We start from the raw sequence: 25621 nt of genomic DNA on the forward strand, positions 1-25621 counted from the left end.
AGAGAGCCTGCTTCTCCCTCTCCCTCTGCCTGCCACTCTGCCTACTTGTACTCTTTCTCTCTCTCTCTCTCTGAAAAAATAAATAAAATCTTTAAAAAAAACACAAAATACTGTTGTTGCTCTTTCAAGCACACTTAAGAATAGGATCAGGGTTGGGGCGCCTGGGTGGCTCAGTGGGTTAAGGCCTCTGCCTTCAGCTCAGGTCATGATCTCAGGGTCCTGGGATCGAGCCCCGCATCGGGCTCTCTGCTCAGCGGGGAGCCTGCTTCCCTCTCTCTCTCTGCCTGCCTCTCTGCTTGCTTGTGATCTCTCTCTGTCAAATAAATCAATAAAATTTAAAAAAAAATAGGATCAGGGTTACATAAAAGTTTTCAGCCCAAACAAAGGATGGTTTAATTGCTCCAGGAAAAGAACAGTAAGCATAACATCAGAATTCAAGAAAAGGGTGTTAAGTGCTAATACTGGTGCAATATAATATAATAATATAATATAATGTAAGTGTAAGAATTTATATAGCAAAACTAGCAGAATTCATCCACAAAACAGGTGATGACCTAAATACAGTTTTTTGGCAGAGTTCATATACCAAGCAGTAAGTGTCATTACTGTTCCCTTTATCACTGGCAGCTATAAAAGACCACGTCTGTTCAAAGATAACAACATTTATTCTCATCATAAAGAAAATAAAAAATGGAAATTAGGTTGGAAGGAAAACAAGATTATGAATCCTTAATCTTTTCTTATTAGTTCAAGCTCACCTTTACTCTGATAACTACCTTTAAAATCATTCCCATGCCCACTCTTGGCCTCTGAAATATCAAATTTTATGGGTATTCCACTCATCTGCCCTTTTCCCTTTCAATCCTAGGTTTCCAATTTCTAGCTATCTTTCAGAATTTTCACTTGTGAGTCACAACATCACCAGAAAGGAAGGAGGAAAAGAAGTGGAAGTTTTTTTTGTTTTTTTTTTTTTAAAGATTTTATGTATTTATTTGACAAAGAGAGATCACAAGTAGGCAGAGAGGCAGGCAGAGAGAGAGGAGGAAGCAGGCTCCCTGCTGAGCAGAGAGCCTGATGCGGGGCTCGATCCCAGGCTCCTGAGACCATGACCTGAGCCGAAGGCAGAGGCTTTAACCCACTGAGCCACCCAGGCGCCCCAGAAGTGGAAGTTTTATAAGTAATTCAGCATAAATTCCAAATTAATCATGTCATTTGGAAAATCTTGTTTCCTTTGCAGAACAAACCTAATGTCCTAAGTAATAATCTTTTTGCTAAAACAACACGAACAAATAAGAACTGGTAAATCTCACCTGATGCTTCATATAATGATGCATGTAGGGTGTTGCAATTTTAATAACTTTGAGGCAAAATGGACACAGCAAGTTCTTAGTGTTTTCATGGGATGTTCTAAAATGAGTTTCTACATCAGAAAATAATGATGATCTGTAATTGCAAACCTACAAATAAAGAAAGTTTAGTTTAACTTGAAAATGTATAATGATATGCAATTACAAAGTAATAATGATAAAGTCATTTGTTTAGAAGAACATCAACTATTTCTCATTCAGCTCTGATACCTACATAACCAAGAATCTCATTAATGTAAACACCAAAAGATAATCTTTGAGACAGAAAAGTTATCTGTCAAAGTTTAGGGATACTTCCCAAACTACAACTAGGCTCCCTTCTTTTTATTTACCACCCCCACCTTAACTTGAATTTTCACACTTTAACACCTCTTGTTCTGTAAAGTTTTCTTTCTTTCGTCATAAAACAGCACCTTCCTTTAGATTATAGATGGCCTCCAAGCTATGGCACTGCAATGTATTTTTATCTTCTTTTTCTATTTCTTCTTCAAATTCTGAAAAAATGCTAATCCCAAAGCATTTGGTAGGGTTCTCTATAACGAAAAGCATTTCGTACTTCCCTTGTATGCCTACATTCTCCCCTATATGATAAAATAAGTCCCTATGCTTGTCTTACTGCCACAGGGCTTTTCTTTGTCCAATCACGAGTAGGTATAAAATGGCCTATGGGCCAATTTCAACTCTCTGCTGATCCCACAGATAATACATGAGTTATGCCAAAGTTTTTTTTTTTTTTTAATAAATAGTTTACAAGAGGAATTTTAATTTTAGTAACCAAATTTATCTAAATGGTTAGGAAAATAAAAGAATATATTTCATGGCTCTTGAAAATTATGAAAATTATGTGAAATTCAGATTCCAGTGTTCATAGATTTTTTTTTTAATTCTTATTGTGTTTTGTTAGACACCATATAGTACATCATTAGTGCAAAGATAGAGTTTAAATAAATAAACACAGAGCTGGATCACATCCGTTTACTTGTTGTCTATGGCAGCCTTTGTGCTACAATGGCAGAGATGACTGTTGCAACACAGACTATATGACCCTCAAAGCCTGAGGAGCTTTATATCTGGTGCTTTACAGAAAAAATTTGCTGGCCTCTGGGTCCCAGTAGGTTGAAATCTGAAAATCAAGACAACAGAAACAAACAAACCAAACAAACACTAAGTAAACAATAAAATATGTGTATACCTGGCAAATATATGGCATTTCCCCAGGCTTATGATTGTCCTTCATATGTTGTAAAAGAATATGCTCTGTTTCAAATGATAATTCACAGATTTTGCAAATGGCTAAAAGTGGGGAGGAGAAAGACATTATACCATTTTAAGATATAGATACAGACATACACACACACACACAAATATCAAATTATGTTATATAACTGAAACGATATGTCACTTATACCTCAATAAAAGAAAAGGTATCTTCACCAGGCAAACAAAACAAATATATATATATATATATATATGTATTCATTTTATATATCTATATCAACAAAAATAACAACAGTATTGGTGGTGATAAACAACAGTTACACAGTTTTTAACTGTATGCCTAACACAGTTCTAAGAACTTTACTTACATTAGCTTATTTAATTCCCATAACAGCATTATGAAGCAGATATTTCTATTATCTCCACTATTCAAATATTAAGTAACTTGCCTGAGATCACACAGCTGTATTAATAGGCAGACCTGGGATTTGAACTCAAGCTATCTACCTCCAAAATATGTGATTTTAACTATGACTGTAGTTACTTTTCTTATTCAAGTTTAAAAGAAGAGCATTAATTTCATATTTGAAAACAATGATCTGAAGTTTTTAATTTAGTTCCCCACCTATAATGCACAGGTTATTTACTTTAATGAATTATTTATAAGAGGAACTTCAATGACTTGTTTTAAAAATTTAGGTAAGTTAAGACTTTTCCAATTTTGCCCCCCAAAATTCCAGTCTTTTTCTTAGTCTGACGTTTCTAACAAGATTCTTTCTCAGAGTTTACATGATCAAAATTGATAATATCCAATACTTAAGTAGAACTGTAACTTACTAGAAAATTCATGGGGTGTATGTGTGCTTTCAATGTGACACTGCAGTTGAAATGGTGTGGGAAACTGACGATAGCAGTGCTGGCAGGTGGTGTGGTTTTCCCAGCTCTCACTGCTCTGCTTCTCAAGTTCCAAATGGTGTTTCATGTGGTTCATAAACCTATAAATGATTGTCAACAGGTGCAAAAGTTCAGATTTAAAAACAAAAATCTAACAAATAAGTATCTGAGTCTAAATCTTAAAACTACAGATATATTTTTCAAAATAAAATCCCAAAAGCCTTAAAATCCTCTAGAAAACCATGTGTTTTAAATAATCACTTTCAATTAAGGGGCTAAATAAACATCTTTGCTTTAAAAGAATTCATCAATGTAATTAATCTGAAATATCACTAATTTGTTCAAATTCTTAATCATTTCAGATTATTAAAATTTTTTTAAAGATTAAAAAAGCAGGCTATTTTTCCATACATGAATACTATTTACATTTTTAAATAAAATACTTCAAAGGAAGGAAACCCTACCACCAAAAGCAGCTACAATCATAAGAGAAATCTTTTAGGGCCATGAAGATATACAATAGATTCCAGCTATTTAAAAGACAAATTACTGGTATTTTTACTTGTGTCTTGGTTTCTAAATGCCTGTAATAGCAATTTTAATGCCTACAATTACAAGAACCTTTTGTTTTATTTAATGATACTGGTTTACTGTTAGCACAGACTGTTCATTTTAACTTGCAGACTGTGCCCTTTGTAGGCATTGTCCATTTTTCAGTTTTACATTCTGCTATTTCAGCTTCCTTAAAAGGCTTCTTATGAGCAGGAACTATGACCTTCAACAACAAAGAGTGCAATATAAATGGGAATACCTATTTAAACGAGCTTACTGAAGCGTTTTGCTGAATTTGAAAGTAAAGTTGTAACAATTTTTAGTCTGGGTCAACTATTAACAATTATTCACTTTAGCCCATAAAGGAAAGAATCTTGAAAGTAAGTGATAATGTCATCAATCTGGATAGCAGTCACCATGAAGGCTATAACGTTTATCTATCTTTCACACCTCCACAGTAGTACTTCTCTTGAACAGGTTATGGCACACTGACATATCTTTTTGTCCTTCCTTGGTTTCAACCCCAGCTCTACAAACACTTACAGAAAATCTTAATATTGGCTAAATATTTATACATAGAAAAAAGGTCACGAGCCATTAAACTTTCAGCTCACAACTTTAAGCAATTAAAGTGTATCTATATAAAATAATCTCTTAACTAGCAAGCTTTCTCACAATTATATGAGCCCGCATTGGGAATGTAAGCTACTTAAACCAACAGATGGAAATGAAGGAAATATAAAAGCAAACTTCTTAAAAGGATGTTCACAGAATAAAATCAACCTAACTGTTTTTGGTGATATTCAATGTAGGAGGAAAAAAAAATCATACCACACTATGCTGACAAGGCAGAGAATAAAAATCTATAGCTATTAGTTTTCTACCATTCTCTACAAACACCATTCAATTTGTCTTTCCAATTTTTACTGTTTAACATATAAAACTTCTTTGGTTACAAAGTATTTACCATTTACCATTAATTTATCATTAAGATTATGTTTCCTAAACAATCAGTATTTCAAAAAATGCTCAATTCCAGGATGATATAAATGCTGTTTGCTTTAAATTTTGAAATATTCTGGTACTGTAAAAATATGTAACTACTCTTCTAAAATAATAACAAAAAAGGAATTTAATTTTCATACGTTTAATATTAAGTGGGCTAGTCTCAAAGGAAAAGCCAAAAGCTATTGCTGAAATAACTTCTGATATATACATATTTAAATATAACAAGGAACTAAGTCAGTGAAACATATTTCTATGTTATCACCATATTTACTAACATGATTTTTCTGGTGTATTTTACTATGAATATGGAAAAAGGTGACAGAGTTCCATTGTTTCAGTGCTATATCACAAAGTATAATATCCCTTCTGTTAAATTATTAACTATTGATGGCTGTTAAAGTTTAAAGGAGATAAAGAAATATGAAGGCTCATATGAAATAACATGTGAAACAATTTGGAAACTATAAAGCACCACCATGAACAAGGCTTTAATAATTGTTATAGGAGTATATCACGATGTATTTCAGGGTTTTTCTATATGCTTCTTTTTGGACCCAATAACTCACAAGAAAATGAAATAAATACTGCATCCAGAAGTACCCTACAGGTACTTAAGAATGCTATTTACAAAGTTAATAAAGACAAACATATGTATGTTTCCACAAACATACGCACTCAGAATCTAAGGGCAGTATAATGGTGTCTGCAACTTACTTTGAAAGGCACAAGAAAAAACTAGCTTAAAAGAAGAATGAACAGATATATGATAAAGCAAGGATAGTAAAATGGTAATGGCAGAATCAAGGTGATAAGCATACAAGTTATCTGCTGTAAAATTTTTTCAACTTTGCTGCATGTCTGAACATTTTTATTATAAAATGGTATAAAAACAATCTTACCTAATATAAATGTCAAGCTATATAACCACTGAAAAATATCAATCAGTATGTCTTGTTACCTTGTTGTTGTTGCACACTCACTTATAGGATAACAGTTACTAATATGCCATGAAACTCAAAGATCACAAAGTAAAGTTCCTAAAATTTAAAGCATACATGTATAAAATTCAAAATTCCACTGGAAATTAAATTTCTAATTTTTAAAGGGGTTAAATTTTAAAATCAAAGCAGATCTGTTTCTAGAACTGGTACTTCTCTAAAGAAGATCACTTTTCCTGCAAGCGAAATGTTCTAAAAATTATAAATCTGAATTAAAAGACTTGAGCATTAAGTAAGATTAGTATGGAGGAGGTCAAACTGGACATACTCAAGTGGTTCTTCTTGTGAAGAAACATAAAATTCAAACGCAGCTAAAAATGAAATAATCTCATGAAAATTCCTAAAACAGTGATAATACAGGGAAAAAGTTAATTTCCCCTTATTTGAAATGAAGTTTGTCCTTTCTTAAGTTATCTTAAACAAATACAACTAAGTAAATCCAGGCATCAACTCTAAATTACAAGAAAGAACAAAAGCTTTTCAACAGGACAATCTGCCTTTGTCCTTAGCAGAAAAAATTAAAATTGTTTATCTAGAATGACAGAAAAATATAAGATAAAGATAAAACATTTATATCTATGGCATTCCAATTTTCAAACAGAAATGAAAGTAAGTATTTACATACCTAATATTATTTTTAAGAATTTTCAAGCAACTGAAGCATTTAAAAGTTGTGTGAGTCTTCTGTTCTTCCTGGGCATCTCCTTCATGTTTTCCATAATAAAAGTCATTAACTAACATGATCAATTTTCCTTTCTCTGAATCAACAGTCTTGTTTTTATTTGCTGTACTTGAAAATTCTGTTTTAGCCAGTCCTAAAAAGTTATTTATCATGTCTGGACAACAGTACTGAAAGAGAAAAAAAAGAAATTTTATTTATCCCTTAAAAAAATTAGATTACCAAAAAACAATTCTGTTTACAACTAAAGTCAGATCATGTAAAACTATGCTTGGTAATATGTCAGGAAAAATATTAATTTAAAAGTATGTGGTATATACTCACACTCTAAATAACAATAAACACCTATTATCTTCCTATTATCTTAAAAATCAAAACTTTAAAAAAAAACAAAATTTTTTAAAAGAATAACCCTAAAACTAGGACTTGGCTATTGATCTAATAGTTATTTTCCTTGCAATTTATCTTTTCAGATATGTATACTGAATAATAAATGTTTAACTAAATTAAACTCATTCATTTCATATCCATGTCAAGATAGAGCATTGAAAGGAAATGTAGTTTTACATGCCATAATGTATACGTTTAACTATCAAGTGATACATGAAATTTCATATCTAGTTAGAACTAAAAACTGAACACAACTAATTTGCCATTGCCCAGATGCAAGGTGCTAGAAAATGTGTGAGGAAATAAAGATCTTTAACAATTCTTTATAACTTAGTTACATCTTGAAAAATTCTACAGTTACACCTTGAAATCTCGATCCTTAAATATTTGAAGGGGAAATTTAATTCCTCATGAATAAAATCAAGATGTCACATAAACTGGTTCTAATGTGGAATACTTTCATACATGAGCTTTTTTTTTTAACAAGACATAATTAATTCATTTATTGTACATTATTTTCAGTTGTAGAATTTCTCTAAGGCAGTTTTTCTCAAAGGCCAGTCCAAAGAAGACCTGTATGAGAAAAACCAGAAGTACTTGTCAAAATGCTAATTCCTGGGCCCACTTCAGACTCATAAACTACAACATTATCTAGATACAGGGCCCAGAAACCTTTATTTTTCAACAAGCCACCCAGGTAATTCTTTTATAACATACACCAGCTGACTTAAACCCTTCCTAAATGTGTTATTTAGTAAATTAATAACAACATTAAAAAGTTTGAAACTCTAACAGAATTCTATTCCTTTTTTTTAAAACCCAATTAGCCAAGATATAGTACCTCATTACTTTTTGATACAATGTTCAATGACTCATTAGTTGAATATAACACCCAGTGCTCATTATATCACGTGCCCTCTTTAATTTCCATCACCCAGTACCCCATCCCCCCCACCGACCTCCCTTTCCCCAACCTTCAGTTCATTTCCCAGAGTCAAGAGTCTAAGATAACATCCACTTCCTCTCCTGCCACACTGAAATGTTAAATCATAGGTAAAATGGTCTGTATCACATGGGAAGCTGGGTCTTTGATCCAAGACAGACCTATTAACATTTCAATTGCATTTATTTTGTTCACTTGTCAATTCTGAAACCTTTAGGGGAAAAAACACCAAGAAAAAAATAGAAAATAGATCTAAAAGGGGAAAAAATACTGAATAAAATTAGCCCACAAATAGTGACATAATCTGCATTTGGGAATTAAGGTTGCATCTATAAGCTAAATAAGGATAAATACATTAGGTTCCTAATACTACATGATCCTCTGAGGCTAACCACTCAATACATACAGCTGAAATGACACCACAACGAAAAGAGGGAAATGAGAAGTTTCTAGATACTTCTTGGGACACATGTAATATTTAAGAGTTCAACTTTAGGAAAGTCCAACTATTTCTAAGGACTATTACAAGGCAAAGTTCCTTCTAGAACATGCTGGTTTTTAATTTAAGGATAAGTGGAGAAAAGGATGGTTCAGAGTAAATCCATCAGCACTATCAGAAAAATAACTCAAAATAAAGACATGTGTTACTACAAATGATATATCCTCGTAGTTTCATTTTGATAGGAAAAAATCCCTGACGGTATGTGCAATTTTACCACACAAGTGATCTCAAACAACGAGAAACATTATAATGCACAAAAATGATATAATACAGAACAGTGTCTCTAATTAGAAAATGTGGACAATCATATATATTCAAACATTAAATCTGGTTTTCACATGTTTAGAAGTTATTGAGTCACATTTGGGACTTGATTCTTTTCCAAATCTACAAAATACCCTAAGTAGTCCATAGTAGAGTGTGCTACAAGGTTATATTTTTCAGAAACATCTAATTTGGATGCATTACATTACCTTAAATGCTCATAAATTATAATATACATAACAGATGATCAATTGCTAGCTGTTTTTTCTTTTTTTTTTAATTAAAGAGATGGGAACATATTTTAAAAATAAGCATACAAATCTTAACATGTTTTTTTTTTTTGGACAGTTGACACACAATGCTACATTACTTTTATTCATGGTATCTTTTAAGCAATGTTTTGGATCCCTATAAGAGAGATGAGCAATAAACCACTGAAAACCAAGAATGGACAACCAAGTTCAGAAATTTAGTAATTGAGAGAAAAGCAAAGAACCCCAAAGAAAGTATCTTTTTTTCAGTCTTAAAACGCTTTTGGGTCTAGCCCTTCACTGTAGCCCTGGATTATCCCTTATTTTCCTGGAGACAGAATATTAATACTTTAAAGCCATTTATTGTAATTTGACAAACAGCGGATACCACCTAAATAACATTCTCATCTTCACTCCTCCCAGCAGAGATACCATGTTCTATTGCTTTGTTTGTGCCTAAAATTTAGGTTAGGTTTTCAGAACAAAGAAAGTGAGATGTTATTTTTAAATAGTAAAAAAGAAGTTCCCATATGATCAGCCTACATAAGTCAACATTTTCCCCTTCTCCTGCTGGGACTCATCCAAAGCCACAACAACCAAATTCTAAAAATTTATTTTCATTGAAACTAACAGCCAGATAAAATCCACAGACTCTACAACATATGACAGCACTACCCAAAGCAGCCAAGCTCAGACAGAAGACATGTAGTTGGAAGCAGATCAGAGAAGTCAAATGGACCCAACAGTAACAGATCTTAGAAAGTCTCAGCAAAAATTTGCATTCTAAAGGTGAAAGACACATCCTGAAGTGCAAAGCTACATACTGTGTTTATAAAAACAGGTACAGAAGCTGAGGCAAGAAGGATCCCACAAGTGCCCCAGACTTCATTTCGTACTGAGAAGCAAATTAGGCAATGCTACATATAAAAAGCAGACACACAAGTCACATTTACAGAAAGCCTTCTGCCCAGCAAAAAGGTGTATAAACCAGTTAGTAGGATATAAGATTATCCTGGCAATCCTTCCTAAAATGCGCCTTGTACAAAAGAGTTAGCCCAAGAAAATCCAACTTGCTCTTCACTATGATTGAAACTTACATCTAAACAAAAATAAGATAAGGAGGAAAACGTAAAATTCTGACAAAAACACCATGGAGCAGTTGCAGATGAAAATAGTATCCAAACTTTTTGCTACAAATTTTTAAAAATTTAATGAAGTAACTGTGTCTATTCGGAAAACCACAAAGCAACAAGAGATGGCAAGACAAAAGAGATCTTAAAAAGGAGTGGCAAAATTGAGGGAAAAGTAGAGAAATCAGAGAGATAAAGACAGAAAGAACAATGGTGAACAGGCATTGGAAAATAAAATGAAGGACACAAAGACTGACAATGACAAAAGCAAATAAAGAAAATTTAAGTGCTAAAAGGATTAGAAAGAAAATGACAGATATGCCAGACAAGGGACATCAAACGAATGCATACTGGACAACATTCTCCCCTCCCACAAAAAGACAAAACAATAGTATGGGACAGTATTTTAAAATATGAATATGAAACAAGAAACAAACATACACTAAAATAAAGACACAAACATATAAGCAGAAAGAGCATGTTATATATCAGAGAAGACTGACCCAAACCCCAACACCAACTCAGTCATTATAAAATTATCAGTATTCCAAAATAAAGAATCGTATGGACAGCTAGGCAAAAAGATCAAATCACTTATAAAGAGCAAAATAATTCAGGCTTATACCAGATTTCTCAACAGCAATATTCAATATTATAAAACAGAACCACCACAAACAAGATCCTCAAAGTAGGATCCAACTTACTTTACATCCTTTTAATCTTTTAAATTTAAATTCAATTAATTAACATATAACGTGTTACCGGTTTCCAAGATAGAGGTAACTGATTCATCAATCTTATATAACACCCAGTGCTCATTAGATTACAGGCCCTCCTTAATGTCCAGCGTCCAGATATCCCATCACTCCACCCCTCTCCCCTCCAGCAACCCTCAAGTTGTTTCCTATGATCCTAAGAATCTCTTGGAGCACCTAGGTGGCTCAGTCGGGTGAGCCTCTGCCTTCAGCTTAGGTCATGATCTCAGCGTCCTGGGATCAAGTCCCACATCCAGCTCTCTGCTGAGCAGGGAGCCTGCTTCTCTCTCCACCTCTGCCTGCCACTCTGCCTGCTTATGTGCTCGCTTTCGCGCTTGCTCTCTCTTTCTTTCTCTAATAAATAAATAAATAAATAAAATCTTTAAAAAAAAAAAAAGAATCTCTTATGATTTGTCTCCCTCTCTTAGTCTTTACTTTTCCCTCTCTAACCCTACGATATTCTAGTTTTGTTCCCTAAATTCTTAAATTCACACGTAATTGAGGACATATAACAATTATTTTGCCCTGATTGACTATTTCACTTAGCATAATAATATACACTAGTTCTATCCATGTCCTTGCAAATGGCAAAATTTAATTTTTTAATGGCTGTGTGGAATTCCATTGTGTGATGTGTATGTACACACACACACACAAACACCACATCTTCTTTATCCATCTGTTGATGGACATCTGGGTTCTTTCCACAGTTTGGCTATTGTGGACATTGTTGCTATAAACACTGTGGTGCAGGTGCCCCTCAGGATCACTACATTTGTATCTTTGGGGAAAATCCCTACTGTGCAATTTTGGGTTGTGCAATAGCTCTATTTTCAACTTTTTGAGGAACCTCCATACTGTTTTCCAGAGTAGCTGCAGCAGCTTGCATTCTCACCAACAGAGTACGAGGGTTCTCCTTTTTTACATCCTCATCAACACCTGTGTTTTCCTGACTTGTTATTTTCGCCATTCTGACTGGTGTGAGGTGGTATCTCACTGTGGTTTTAATTTCTATTTCCCTGATACCAAGTGACGTGGAGTACTTTTTCATGTGTCTGTTGGCAATTTAGATGTCTTCTTTGAAGAAATGTCACTTCATGACTTCTGCCTATTTCTTGATTGGATTATTTGTTCTTTGGGTGTTGTTAAGTTCTTTATAGATTTTAGATACTATCTCTATCTGATATGTCATTTGCAATATCTGCTCCCATTCCATAGGCTGCCTTTTAGGTTTTTTTTTTTACTGCTTCCTATCCTATGCAAAAGCTTTTTATCTTGATAAAGTCCCAGAAGATCATTTTTGCCTGTTTCCCTTGTCTTTGGAGACGTGTCTAGCAAGAAGTTGCTGTGGACAGGGTGCTTAGGCGGCTCAGCGGGTTAAGCCTCTGCCTTCGGCTCAGGTCATGCTCTCAGGGTCCTGGAATCAAGCCCCACACTGGGCTCTCTGCTCAGTGGGAAGCCTGCTTCCCCCTCTCTCTGCATGCCTCTCTGTCTACCTGTGATCTCTCTCTCTGTCAAATAAATAAATAAAATCTTTGAAAAAAAAAAGGAAAAGAAGAAGTTGCTGCAGGCAAGGTAACAGCAGTTGCTGCCTGTGTTCTCCTCTAGGATTATGATGGATTCCTGTATCACATTTAAGTCTTTCATCAAGTCTATTTTTGTGTAGGGTGTAAGGAAATGGTCCCGTTTCATTCTTCTGCATGTAGCTGTCCCAATTTTCCTATATATCATAATTAAAGGGTCTATCCAACAAGAAGGTCTAAAAGTTGTAAATATTTATGCCCCTAACATGGAAGCAGCCAATTATATAAGCCAATTAATAACAAAATTAAAGAAACGTATTGATAACAATACAATAATAGTAGAGGACTTTAACACCCCACTCATTGCAAGGGACAGATCATCTAAGCAGATGATCAACAAGGAAATAAGGGCTTTCAATGACATACTTGATTAGATGGACTTCATAAATATATTTAGAACACTGCAACCTAAAGCAACAGAATACACATTCTTCTCAAGTGAACATGGAACATTCTCCAGCACAGATCATATATTGGGTCATAAATCAGGTCTCAACTGGTACTAAAAGACTGGAATCACTCCCTGCATATTTATAGACCCCAATGCTTTGAAACTTGAGTTTAACCACAATAGAAAATTTAAAAGAACTCAAATACATGGAGGCTAAAGAGCATCACACTAAAGAATGAATGGGTCAACCACAAAGTTAAAGAAGAATTTTAAAAATTCATGGGAACAAATGAAAATGGAAACACAACTGTTCAAAACCTTCGGGACTCAGCAAAGGTGGCCTTAAGAGGGAAGTATATAGCAATGTATGTCTTTCTTAAGAAACAAGAAAGTTCTCAAATACACAACCTAACCTTAACCTAAAGGAGCTGGAGAAAGAACAGCAGATAAACCCTAAACCCAGCAAGAGGAGAGAAATAATAAAGATCAGAGCAGAAATCAATGAAACAGAAACCAAAGAACTATAGTACAGATCAACAAAACTGGGAACTGGTTCTCTCAAAAAATTAATAAAACTGATAACCCCCTGGCCAGACTTATCAAAAAGAAAAGAAAAAGGATTCAAATAAATCATGAATGAAAGAGGAAAGATCACAACCAACACTGAGGAAATATAAACAATTACAAGAACATATGAGCAACTATATATGCCAACAAATTAGGCTATCTGGAAGAAATGGTTGCATTCCTAGGGAGCATAAACTACCAAAACTAAACCAGGAAGAAACAGAAAACCTGAACAGACCCATAACCAGCAAGGAAATCGAAGTAGTAATCAAAAACTCCCAACAAATAAGAGCCCAGGGCCAGATGGCTTCCCTTGGGAGTTCTAGCAAACATTTAAAGAAGAACGAATACCTACTCTTCCGAAGCTGTTTCAAAAAATAGAAATGTAAGAAAAACTTCCAAACTCTTTCTATGAAGCCATTACCTTGATCCCAGAAGCCAGACAAAGACCCCCACCAAAAAAGGTAATTACCAACCAATATCTCTGATGATCATGGATGCAAAAATTCTCACCAAAATACCAGCCAAGAGGATTTGACAGGACATTAAAAGGATTATTCACCACAAACAAGTGGGGTTTATTCCTGGGCTACAAGGTTGATTCAACATCCACAAATCAATCAATATGATATACTACATAAATAAAAGAAAGGACAAGAACCATATGATCCTTTCAACAGACACAGAAGAAGCATTTGACAAAGTACCGCATCCTTTCTTGATTAAAACTCTTCATAGGGGCACCTGGATGGCTCAGTGGGTTAAGCCTCTGCCTTCGGCTCAGGTCATGATCCCAGGGTCCTGGGATCAAGCCCTGCATCGGGCTCTCTGCTCAGTGGGGAGCCTGCTTCCTCCTCTCTCTCTGCCTGCCTCTCTGCCTACTTGTGATCTTTGTCTGTCAAATAAATAAATAAAATGTTTTTTTAAAAACTATTAAAGAACTCTTCACAGTGTAGGGATAAAGGGAACAAACATACCTCAATATCATAAAAGCCATATATGAAAAGTCCCCAGTAAGTATCACTCTCAATGGGGAAGAACTGAAAGCTTTTCCACTAAGGTCAGGAACATGGCAGGGATGTCCACTGTTGTTCAACATAGTACCAGAAGTCTGAGCCTCAGCAATCAGACAACAAAAAGAAATAAAAGGCATCCAAACCAGCAAAGAAGTCAAACTCTCACTCTTAAAGATGTCATGACACTCTATGTGGAAAACCCAAAAGACCTCACTCCAAAATTGCGAGAACTCATACAGGAATTTAGCAACGTGGCAGGATATAAAATCCAATGCACAGAAATCAGTTGCATTTCTATACACTAAGAATGAGACAGAAGAAAGAAATTAAGGAGTCGATCCCATTTACAATTGCAGCAAAAATCATAAGATACCTCGGAATAAACCAAACATAAGAAGCAAAGAATCTGTATCCAGAAAACTATAGGATGCTCATGAAAGAAACTGAGGAAGATACAAAGAAATGGAAAAATGTTCCATGCTCTTGGATTGGAAGAACAAATATTGTTAAAATGTCTATACTAACTAGAGCAATCTATACATTTAATGCAATCCCTATCAAAATACCATCAACTTCTTTCACAGAACTGGACCAAATAAACCTAAAATTTGTATGGAACCAGAAAAGACCCTGAATAGCCCGAAGTATGTTGAAAAAGAAAACCACAGCTGATGGCATGACAATTTCAGACTTCGAGCTGTATTACAAAGTTGTAATCATCAAGACAGTACAGTACTGGCACAAAAACAGACACACAGATCAATGGAACAGAACAGAACCCAGAAACGGATCCAAACCACTTTATATATGGCCAAACTATCTATCTTTCAAGAATGGAATATAGTCAAACTGTTTGAACATGAAAGAACTCAAAACTATTACTTCTTGAGGAAAATTTCTAGAGGATGAACTTCAGCCAAACGAGATAACTAAAGAAACGGTAAGCAACAGACTGGTAATCAACACTGAATATATTTACTGTGAGAAAAGATTGTAACAAATACAGAAATAAGGTTAAGAAAATCAAATGCAAATGTTATCTGCCATGGCAATGAAAAAATGATAAAACCAACAAATAAAAACTGTGGAGGGGGTAAAAGGACAATGAACATAAGGCTAAGAAGGTTCATGATTACCTCACATATACTAACAGTACATCAAAGAATATCATTTAGAGCTACCAAATGAAGTAGTATAGGTATGAGAAATCTTGATGGTACAAAGGTAAACACTCAGAAAGATAACACTTACTAAAATCAGGTAGGAGAGGAGAAGGTAAGGATGGGTGGGTTAAGAACAGAAAATTTAATACTACTTTAATTTTAATATTAAAGAATGGCCAAAGGAATAGAAGACTATTAGAATTATATCAACATTAAAATTAAATGAGAACAAAAATACAGCTTCCCTAAAAACCTAAGCTACATACATACAAAGCAACTACATAATGAAAGATTTTTAAATAAATAAATAAATATAATGAAAAAACCGTGCCGGGGCGCCTCATTGGTTCAATCAGTTAAGCATCTGCCTTTGGCTCAGGTCATGATCACAGGACTCTGCATCAGTCTCCCTGCTTAGTGAGGAGCCTGCTTCTCCTTCTCCCTCTACCTGCTGCTCCCCCTACTTGTGCGCTCTTTCTCTCCCTCTCAAATAAATAAATAAATAAATATCTTTAAAAACATATGGAAATAAATAATTATGACAGAACCAAGACCAAGTAAATCTATCATGTACTCTATACAAATAAGTTTAACTCAAGTGCCATAACAAAAGAGATTTTCATATAGGATCACAAAGGAAAAATCAACTTTACTGAAACCAAGGGGCATAACATGATTTAAAAGGGTAAAGAAAAGGACGCACAAATAATATACCAGACAAATGGAAACCATAAGAAACCACGGGTTGTAAGCCTAAAAGTCATTAAACATTGAGACAAAAAGAACATATAAAAATGTTAAAGGATGTATACAATTATGAGATTCATCTATGTCAAAAACAACAATCTTAAAACAGAACTGCAATATATCCAAGAAAATATTAGTAATGAAAGATGTAGACTGATATATGGTGTTGCTCAATCCGTGTAAGATCAAGCAGACAACAAAATAAATAAAAATACAAATATCTAAATAATGTAATTAATATGCTAAATCTGGTTGATAAATATCGAATTCTATAACTTAAATTTTTTACCTATTTTCAAGTTTCCATGAACACCAAATAACCTACACACTAAAAAAGGAAAAATTTGTTAGAACTTGGGTTTTTACCATTAAAAGTGTGAATGCCTTTATGTCTTTAAATATGTCTTTAATAAAAGACATATTATGTCTTTAGATAAACTGTTATGTCTTTAATATGTCTTTAAATAAACTGGCTATAAAACAATGAGAATTATGTCAATCTCAAAGAATTTTCTAAGGATTAAATAAGATAATATATTTAAAGTTTAGTAGTCTGGCACATGGTCTCAGATAAATTGCTCTTATTATTGTAGGATTTTGCTTTATGTTTTAGATATTCTTTATTGAAACATTATTTCTTGATGTAGTCATCTACTTATCTTGAATAACAGCAAAAAGTCATTTATAAAGAATCTAAAAATCACATTTTTCAAAAATGGAAATCATTGTTGTAATACTAAAACTTCAACTGATATATAAAATGCATAAACTAGAATGCAAAGAATCTACTCAGTTTTTAACTTCCTTTTCCTATTACATCACAACACTTTATGACATAAACACACGTAAGTTATTCACATTATATTTAACTTAGTGCAAAAATATATCTTGGAGATCTTTCCATATCATAACCTATTATAGAGATTCCATTCTTTAAAAAGGTTGTGTAGTGTTGCTCTATTACATGAATATTGTATGAAATTTTGGTTGTTTCTAATATGACTAATCCCAAACAATGTAATAATACATTTTGGATGTAAAGCTACATTTTGGAAAATGGCTAGTTTCCCTAGTACTGAAGTATATATAATAAACTATATACAAAACAAAAAGGAAATAAGAACATTTCTGTTACCTGTATATGCAAAAAGAAAACTGGGGAAAATAAAAAAACCAACTAATAAAAATTCTTTGAGAGCCATTCTGGCAACCAGGTAAATAAGAGACACAATTATGATTTTTCACTTGTGTGACTTTATAAACTTCTTATTTTGAATAGTATCACTGTATTACCTACTCAAGTAATTAAAAGTTAATTAAAGAATTTAACCCTTTTGTCCAAATTCAAAACATTAAAAAAAAAAAGGTATCTCATCAAAACATTATACAGATTAAAAAAGTGAAAGCACTTGTACAGGTTAATTCTCATACAAGAAGAAAACACAAGTGCAGTTATCAGGGACTGTATTATGGGAGCTGAGTAGTGATAGACCAAATACAGGTTTGTATATGAATAAAGAGACGGTATTTAAAATTCTTTAAAAAGTTCCCTTATTTTTTTTTCTTTTTCTGTCAAACGTTGTATTTGTTTAAAGAGTTATTTATTTATTTGAGAGAGAGACAGAAAGTGAGTGTGGAGGCTGGGAGGGAGGCAGAGAAGGAGAGAGAGTTCCAAGCAGACTCCATGCTATTCCAAGCCATAAAGCCACCCCTCCTTCCTTTCTTTCTTCATATAATCTACCTGGACCTTTTTCTTCCTCTTCCCCTTCCTGCCATTTATACTAGGCATACAAAGAAGATATAGGCTATCCTCAGACCATAGTGGGATACTGTAATACACACTAAAATATTTCAAGTGAAATGTTACCTACACCCCATATTTCATTTGTACTTTGAAAATTTCTTTTTTTTTCCTTTTCTTAGGGGGTGTGGCAGAAGAAGATGGGGAGAAACTCTTAAGCCCAACTCCTCACCCAGCCTGGAGTCCAAATCTGGGCTCAACACCATGACCCTCAGATCAGGACCTAAGCCCAAAATCAAGAGTCAACTGTTTAACCAACTGAGCCACCCAGGTGCCCCTGAAATTTTTTTGAAATTTAATTTCAAGAGCTTACTACTCCAACAAAAAAACCTGAATTAATTAAGGACAATTACATAAGCTACATTCTGAATGGAGTTAAAATAATTATTTCATATGAAATGCTCCATCATTTGGGACTTAAGTCTGACTGTTGAAAATTAAATGTAAAATTTAGATTTTCATTGTATAATGTGATATGCACATATTACCATAGACACAAAAATAAGATAACTGAAGAAACTATAGAAAAATGTCTTTTTTTATGTCTTCTTTGGAGAAGTGTTTATTCATGTCTTCTGCCCATTTTTTGACATTATTATCTGTTTTTTGAGTGTTGAGCTTGAGGAGATCTTTATAGATCTTGGCTATCAGCCCTTTGTCTGTAGTGTCATTTGTAAATATCTTCTCCCATTCCGTGGGTTGCCTCTTTGTTTTGTTGACTGTTTCCTTTGCTCTGCAAAAGCTTTTGATCTTGATGAAGTCCCAAATGTTCATTTTCACTTTTGTTTCCTTTGCCTTTGGAGACATATCGTGAAAGAAATTGGTGTGGCCAATGTCGAAGAGGTTACTGCCCATGTTCACCTCTAGGATTTTGATAGATTCCTGCCTCACTTTGAGGTTTTATATCCATATCAAGTTTATCTTTGTGTATGGTATCAGAGAATGGTCGAGTTTCATTCTTCTATACATAGCTGTCCAATTATCCCAGCACCATTTATTGAAAAGAATGTCTTTTTTTCACTGTATATTTTTTCCTGCTTTGTCCAAGATTATTTGACCATAGAGTTCAGGGTCTATATCTGGGCTCTCTACTCTGTTCCACTGGTCTATGTGTCTGTTTTTGTGCCAGTGCCATGCTGTCTTGGTGACCACAGCTTTGTAGAAAAACTTGAAATCAGGCAACGTAATGCCCCAGTTTTGTTTTTCTTTTTCAACATTTCCTTAGCAATTCAGGGGTCTCTTCTGGTTCCATACAAATTTTAGGATTGTTTGTTCCAGCTCTTTGAAAAATGCCAGTAGAATTTTGATCAGGATGGCACTGAATGTATAGATGGCTCTAGGCAGTACAGGCATTTTAACAATGTTTATTTTTCCAACCCATAAGCATGGAATGCTCTTCCATCTTTTTGTGGTTTCTTCAATTTCTTTCATGAGTGTTCTATAGTTCCTCTAGTACAGATCCTTTACCTCTTTGGTTAGGTTTATTCCTAGGTATCTTATGGTCCTTGGTGCTATAGTAAATGGAATCAATTCTCTAATTTTCCTTTCTGTATTTTCATTATTAGTGTATAAGAAAGCAACTGATTTCTGTATACTGGTTTTGTATCCTACCACATTACTGAATTGGTGTAGGAGTTCTAGCATTTTGGGGGTGGAGTCTTTTGGATTTTCCATATAAAGTATCATGTCATCTGCGAAGAGAGAGAGATTGACTTTTTCACGCCTATTTGAATACCTTTTATTTCTTTTTGTTGTCTGATTGCTGTTGCTAGGACTTCTAGTACTATGTTGAACAGTGGAGAGTGGATATCCTTGTCGTGTTCCTGATTTCAGAGGGAAGGCTGTCAGCTTTTCTCCACTGAGGATGATATTTGCAGTGGGTTTTTCATAGAAAAATTTTATGAAGTTGAGGAATGTTCCCTCTACCACTATACTTTGAATCGTTTTAATCAGGAATGAATGCTAAGAAGACATACAAATGGTTAACAGACACATGAAAAAATGTTCATCATCATTAGCCATCAGGGAGATTCAAATCAAAACCACATTGAGATACCACCTTACACGAGTTAGAATGATCAAAATTAATAAGAAAGTAAACAAGTATTGGAGAGGATGTGGAGAAAGGGGAACCCTCTTACACTGTTCATGGGAATGTAATTTGGTACAGCCACTTTAGAAAACAGTGTGGAGATTCCTCAAAAAATTAAAAATAGAGCTACTCTATGACCCTGCAATTGCACTACTGGGTATTTACCCCAAAGATACAGATATAGTGAAAAGAAGGGCCATCTGTACCCCAGTGTTCATAGGAGCAATGGCCATAGTCACCAAACTGTGGAAAGAAACAAGATGCCCTTCAACGGATGAATGGATAAAGAAGATATGGTCCATATATACAATGGAGTATTATGCCTCCATCAGAAAGGATGAATACCCAACTTTTATATCAACATGGACGGGACTGGAAGAGATTATGCTGAGTGAAGTAAGTCAAGCAGAGAGAATCAACTATCATATGGTTTCACTTACTTGTGGAGCATAAGGAATAACACAGAGGACATTGAAAATGGAAAGGAGAAGTGAGATGGGGGAAACCGGAGGGGGAGAGAAACCATGAGAGACTGTGAACTCTGAGAAACAAACTGAGGTTTTGGAGGGGGCCGTGGAGGGTGGAGTGAGCCTGGTGATGGGTACTATGGAGGGAACGTATTGCATGGAGCACTGGGTGTGGTGCATAAACAATGAATTTTGGAACACCAAAAAGAGATAAAATAAAATGGAAAAAAAAGTCTTTTTTTTTTTTAATTTGTAGTATACCAAATCTACTAAATTAAAATATTCTGATTAATACCTTATTTTCATTTAAAATTAGAATATAAAAAGCATATGTTATAATACATATAAATTCAATCTTAAAATTTGATGATTCAGAGGAAATTTCAAAATCTTATATGAAAATAATCATTATGAATATAAATCTTTGCCTAAATTATATGGAAACACCACTAGGAGAAGTTTTTTACCTAAATGTCTCCACAAAACATTTACTATAAATCAATCAGTATTTCTAGGGATTTGCAAGCCTTTTTAAAATTAAATTTTGAAAAAGTTTTACCTTCATGTGATTTTTCAAAGGATCCAAAAGATTAAAATGAATATTGCACTTTGGACAAGCTCTCGGAAAAGGTGTTCCATTTTTAGATTGATTTGAAGAGGTATTTGTACCTAAAATAAATTCAAAACACATATAATACAAAATTCATCACTTTATAACCTTAAATAACCACTAATAACAATTTCTAAAATTTACTACAACTTCTAAAACTTATGCATAAATAATCTTTTTTTTAAGTGGGGGGAAGGACAAATGGAGAAAGACAGAGAATATTAAGTAGGCTCCATGTCCACAATGTAGTCCATTGTGGCTCAATCTCACAGCCCTGAGATCATGACCTGAGCCAAAATTAAGAGTCAGATGCTTAACCAACTGAGACATCCAAGAGCCCCTATAATTTCTTTTTTATATGCCACATTTCACATTTACCTTTTGATGATGCAGCCTGGGAAGATGTCACTGAAAGAGATTTAACTGAAGGAAATACAGCTGAAGAATTTAATCCAGAAATACCATCACTGGGCTTTGGCTTTTTTGGATTAACGCTGTTTACTTCAGAAGTAGAAGGACGTTTTGATAAAAACGAACTTTCATTCATACCTACAATGAATTAAATAGTGGGAAGTATAATTTTAAACACTTAGGCATATTCCTTATAACAAAGTAAAACTATTTTGGAGCTAAATTACATGTAATACAATTGAATTATCCTATCATTCAACTGACAATAAATAATGATTAAAAACTGTTATGATCAGAAGTCAGGGGGTGTACCAAATATCAACCTTGAAAAAGAAGAATAAAACAGGAGTATCACAGTCTCAGATTTCAAGATATACTACAAAGCTGTAGTAATCAAAAGAGTATGGTACTGGACAAAAAGAGACACACTGATCAATGCAATATAATAGAGAGCCCAGAATAAACTCATGATTTATACGGTCAATTAATCTACAACAAAGGAGGCAAGAATATAAAATAGGAAGAAGTCTCTTCAACAATGATGTTTGGAAAACTGGACAGCTACATGCAAAAGAATGAAATTGGACCACTTTCATACACCATCCACAAAAATAAACTCAAAATGGATTAAAGACCTAAATATGAGATCTGAAGCCATAAAATTTCTGAAAGAAAACATAGACAGATACATTTTTGAAATCAGCCACAGATACATTTTTCTAGATATGGCTCCTCTGGGCAAGGGAAACAAATGCAAAATTAAACTATTTGGACTACACCAAAATTAAAGACTTTTGCATAGCAAAGGTAACCATCAAAACAAAAAGGCAATCTACCGAATGGGAAAAGATATATCCAAATGATATATCCAAGAGGGAGTTAATATCCAAAATATAAAAATAACTTATACAAGTCAACACCAAAAAAACCCCCCAAATAATGCAATTAAAAATGGGCAGAAGACATGGACAGACATCTCTCCAAAGACATAAAAATAGCCAACAAGCACATGAAAAGATGCTCAAAATCACCTGTTAACAGTGAAATACAATTCAAAAGCACAATGAGACATCACTTCACACCTGTCAGAATGGCTACAATCAGGACAAGAAATAACAAATGTTGATGAGAATGAGGAACAAAAGGAACCCTCATGCACTGTTGGCAGAAATGCAAGCCAGTGCAGCCACTGTGGAAAACAGTATAGCGGTTCCTAAAAAAATTAAAAGTAGAATTACCATATACTATGAGTAAAATTATAAATAGAATTACCATATGAGTAATTCCACTACCGGCTGTTTACTCAAAGAATACAAAAACACTACAAGATATGTTTATTGCAGCATTATTCACAATAGCCAAGATATGGAAGTAATGCAGGTGTCCACCAAGAGATGAATGGATAAAGATTTCGCACCTAAATAAGTGGAATAAAAAAGAATGGAATTTTGCCATTTCCAGTAACATGGATAGATCTACAGGACATAAAGGATATAATGCTAAAGGAGTAAGTAAGTAAGTCAGAGAAAGACAAATACCATACGATTTAATTCACATGTGGAATTTAAGAAAGCAAACAAATGAACAAAGAAAAAAAGGACAGAAAGAAAAAAACCAAACACTTAAAATACAGAGAACAAACTGGTGGTTGCCAGAGGGAAGGTAGGTACAGGGATGGGTGAAAGAGGTGAAGGGGATTAAAAATAAACTTATTGTGATAAGCACCAAGTAATGTACAGAATTACTGAATCACTATACTATACATCTGAAACTAATAAATCACTATTTAATTATACCTGAATTTTTTTTAAAGGGGAGGGGCAGAGAGAGAGAGAATCTTAAGCAGGATTCACACCCAGAATGGATGGAACCTGATGTGGGGCTTGACCTCACAACTCTGAGATCATGACCTAAGTCAAGATCATGACCTGAGTCAAAATCAAGAGTTGGACACTTACCCAACTGAACCACCCAGGTGCTCCTATACTTGAATTTTTTAAAATTAAATTAATTGGGGGGGGGGTGACTAACATGGTGGCATAGTAGAAGGATCCTAGGCTCCTCTCGTCCTTTGAACACAACTAGATAATTATCAAATCATTCTGACTACCCAAGAAATCAACCTCAGACTGACATCACAACTAGAGGGAGAAAAGAGGCCACATCTACGAAGGTAGGAAATATGGAGACATAGCTTGGGAGAGAAAGGGATCATGGGTGCTGCAGAGGGGAGAGCCCTGGTGGCTAAGAGAGGCACAAGGAGAACAATTCCCCAAAGCCACTGGCTGGGAAAACGAGAAGGGCTGATTTTCACAAGTTTTTGCAAACAGCAGGACTTGAAGACTGAAATTTTAAAGGTTGGTGGGCTTGGCTAGAATAGACCCCCTGAGGGCACTGCCTACTCCCGGAGAGAAAGAAGGCAAACAACCCCAGAGGCAGATGACACTATCTGAGGAAAGTCTAAGGCACACAGCAGGGAGATTGCTCACTCTTCTTGGAGTACATCTGTGAGAGGTGGTATTTACAGAGACACCTCTCCAAAGACTAAAGAGCCAGTGGATGCTATTTCCTTCCCCTGTCCCTCAGCAGAGGCACGGAGCTGCCTACTAAAGGAAGCTTAGCTGGACATTGGCTGTCTAGCTTGCTTGCTCCAAGTCCCACAACCCTTTCCTCTGACTCAAGCGCCCTTCTCGGTTAAATCGGCATTAGTCCCAGTGCAGCAAGATGGTCCACCGGAAGAACAATGCAGGCCCCCCCCCACACCACATCTTTAAAGTTTGGAGTTTTAAAGGTCAGCAGGGCTGGCAAAGTGCACTGTAAGGCTACTGGCAGGCAAGCAACCCAGAGACCGCAAGAAAACAGCAATCTGAAAAATGCCTGGGATGCATGAAGGAAAATTATTCATTTGCTCTTCTGGGTGTCCTTTCCTAAGAGCAGCAAGCATGAAGCCCCCTCTCTGGGGACAAAGGAATAGGCTGGTGCCATTTCTCTCCCCACCCCCCACCTCCCAACTGAAACCCCTGCACACACCACATCTCCCAACCAGAAAGTTCTGCAAGGCTTCAGTTCTAGCGGAAGTAGCATCACATCTCATTTAATAAGCAGCAGACCAGAGTGCACCTAGTTAAAACTCGCCACATGCTGGGCAAGGCCCAAACACTACCCACCGCAGGCAAGAAAATCCCCATATGACTGAACTGAATGACAGAGCAGCCAACACATAGCACCACAGTGCTTGCGGCATACACCAGAGACATACCCTGAAGCATCAAGCTCTGGACACTATATGGCCTCTTCATAGAGCCGTTAGTCTCAGGAGCAGGAAATATAACAGGCTTTTCTAACTCACGGAAGAAAGAGACTTACACAAAATGCCATGACGGAACAATTCATCCCAAAGGAAACAACAAGAAAAAGTTATAGTCGGAGATCTAATCAAAACAGATACAGGTAATATGCCTGATGGAGAATTTAAAGCAACAATCATAGGCTACTCACTGGGCTTGAAAAAAAGAAAAATGGAAGACTTCAGGGAGGCCCTTACGGCAGAGATAAAACAGTTAAAAAACAGTAAGTCAGAAATGAAAAATGTAATAACTGAGATTTGAAAACAGACTAGATGCAGAGAACACAAAGATGAAGAAGCAGAGAAATGAATAAGTGATACAAAAGACAGAACTATGGAAAATAATGAAGCTGAATGAAAGAAAAGAAGAATTATGTATAATGAGAATAGACATAAGTAACTCAGTGACTCCATCAAATGTAATTAACATTCATATTACAGGAATCCCACAAAAAGGAGAGAGAAAAGGGGCAGAA

General features: G+C 34.9%; 1 protein-coding gene across 14 annotated transcripts in view; it reads right to left on the reverse strand.

The window, feature by feature from the left end:
• ZNF280D (zinc finger protein 280D) overlaps positions 1 to 25621 on the reverse strand; it is a 136855-nt gene that overhangs the window by 70852 nt on the left and 40382 nt on the right. For all 14 annotated transcript variants that reach the window (XM_045067591.1, XM_045067589.1, XM_045067583.1 and 11 more), the window contains 6 exons: positions 21767 to 21937; positions 21338 to 21447; positions 6663 to 6886; positions 3423 to 3580; positions 2560 to 2660; positions 1311 to 1457 (listed from right to left, as the gene is read on the reverse strand). In XM_045067591.1, the coding sequence (XP_044923526.1) occupies positions 1311 to 1457; positions 2560 to 2660; positions 3423 to 3580; positions 6663 to 6886; positions 21338 to 21447; positions 21767 to 21937 (911 nt within the window). The remainder of the gene's footprint in view (positions 1 to 1310; positions 1458 to 2559; positions 2661 to 3422; positions 3581 to 6662; positions 6887 to 21337; positions 21448 to 21766; positions 21938 to 25621) is intronic.

The sequence above is a fragment of the Mustela putorius genome, unplaced genomic scaffold (assembly GCF_011764305.1).
Source record: "Mustela putorius furo isolate JIRA1106 unplaced genomic scaffold, ASM1176430v1.1 tig00003896_pilon_pilon_pilon, whole genome shotgun sequence".
Lineage (NCBI taxonomy): Eukaryota > Metazoa > Chordata > Mammalia > Carnivora > Mustelidae > Mustela > Mustela putorius.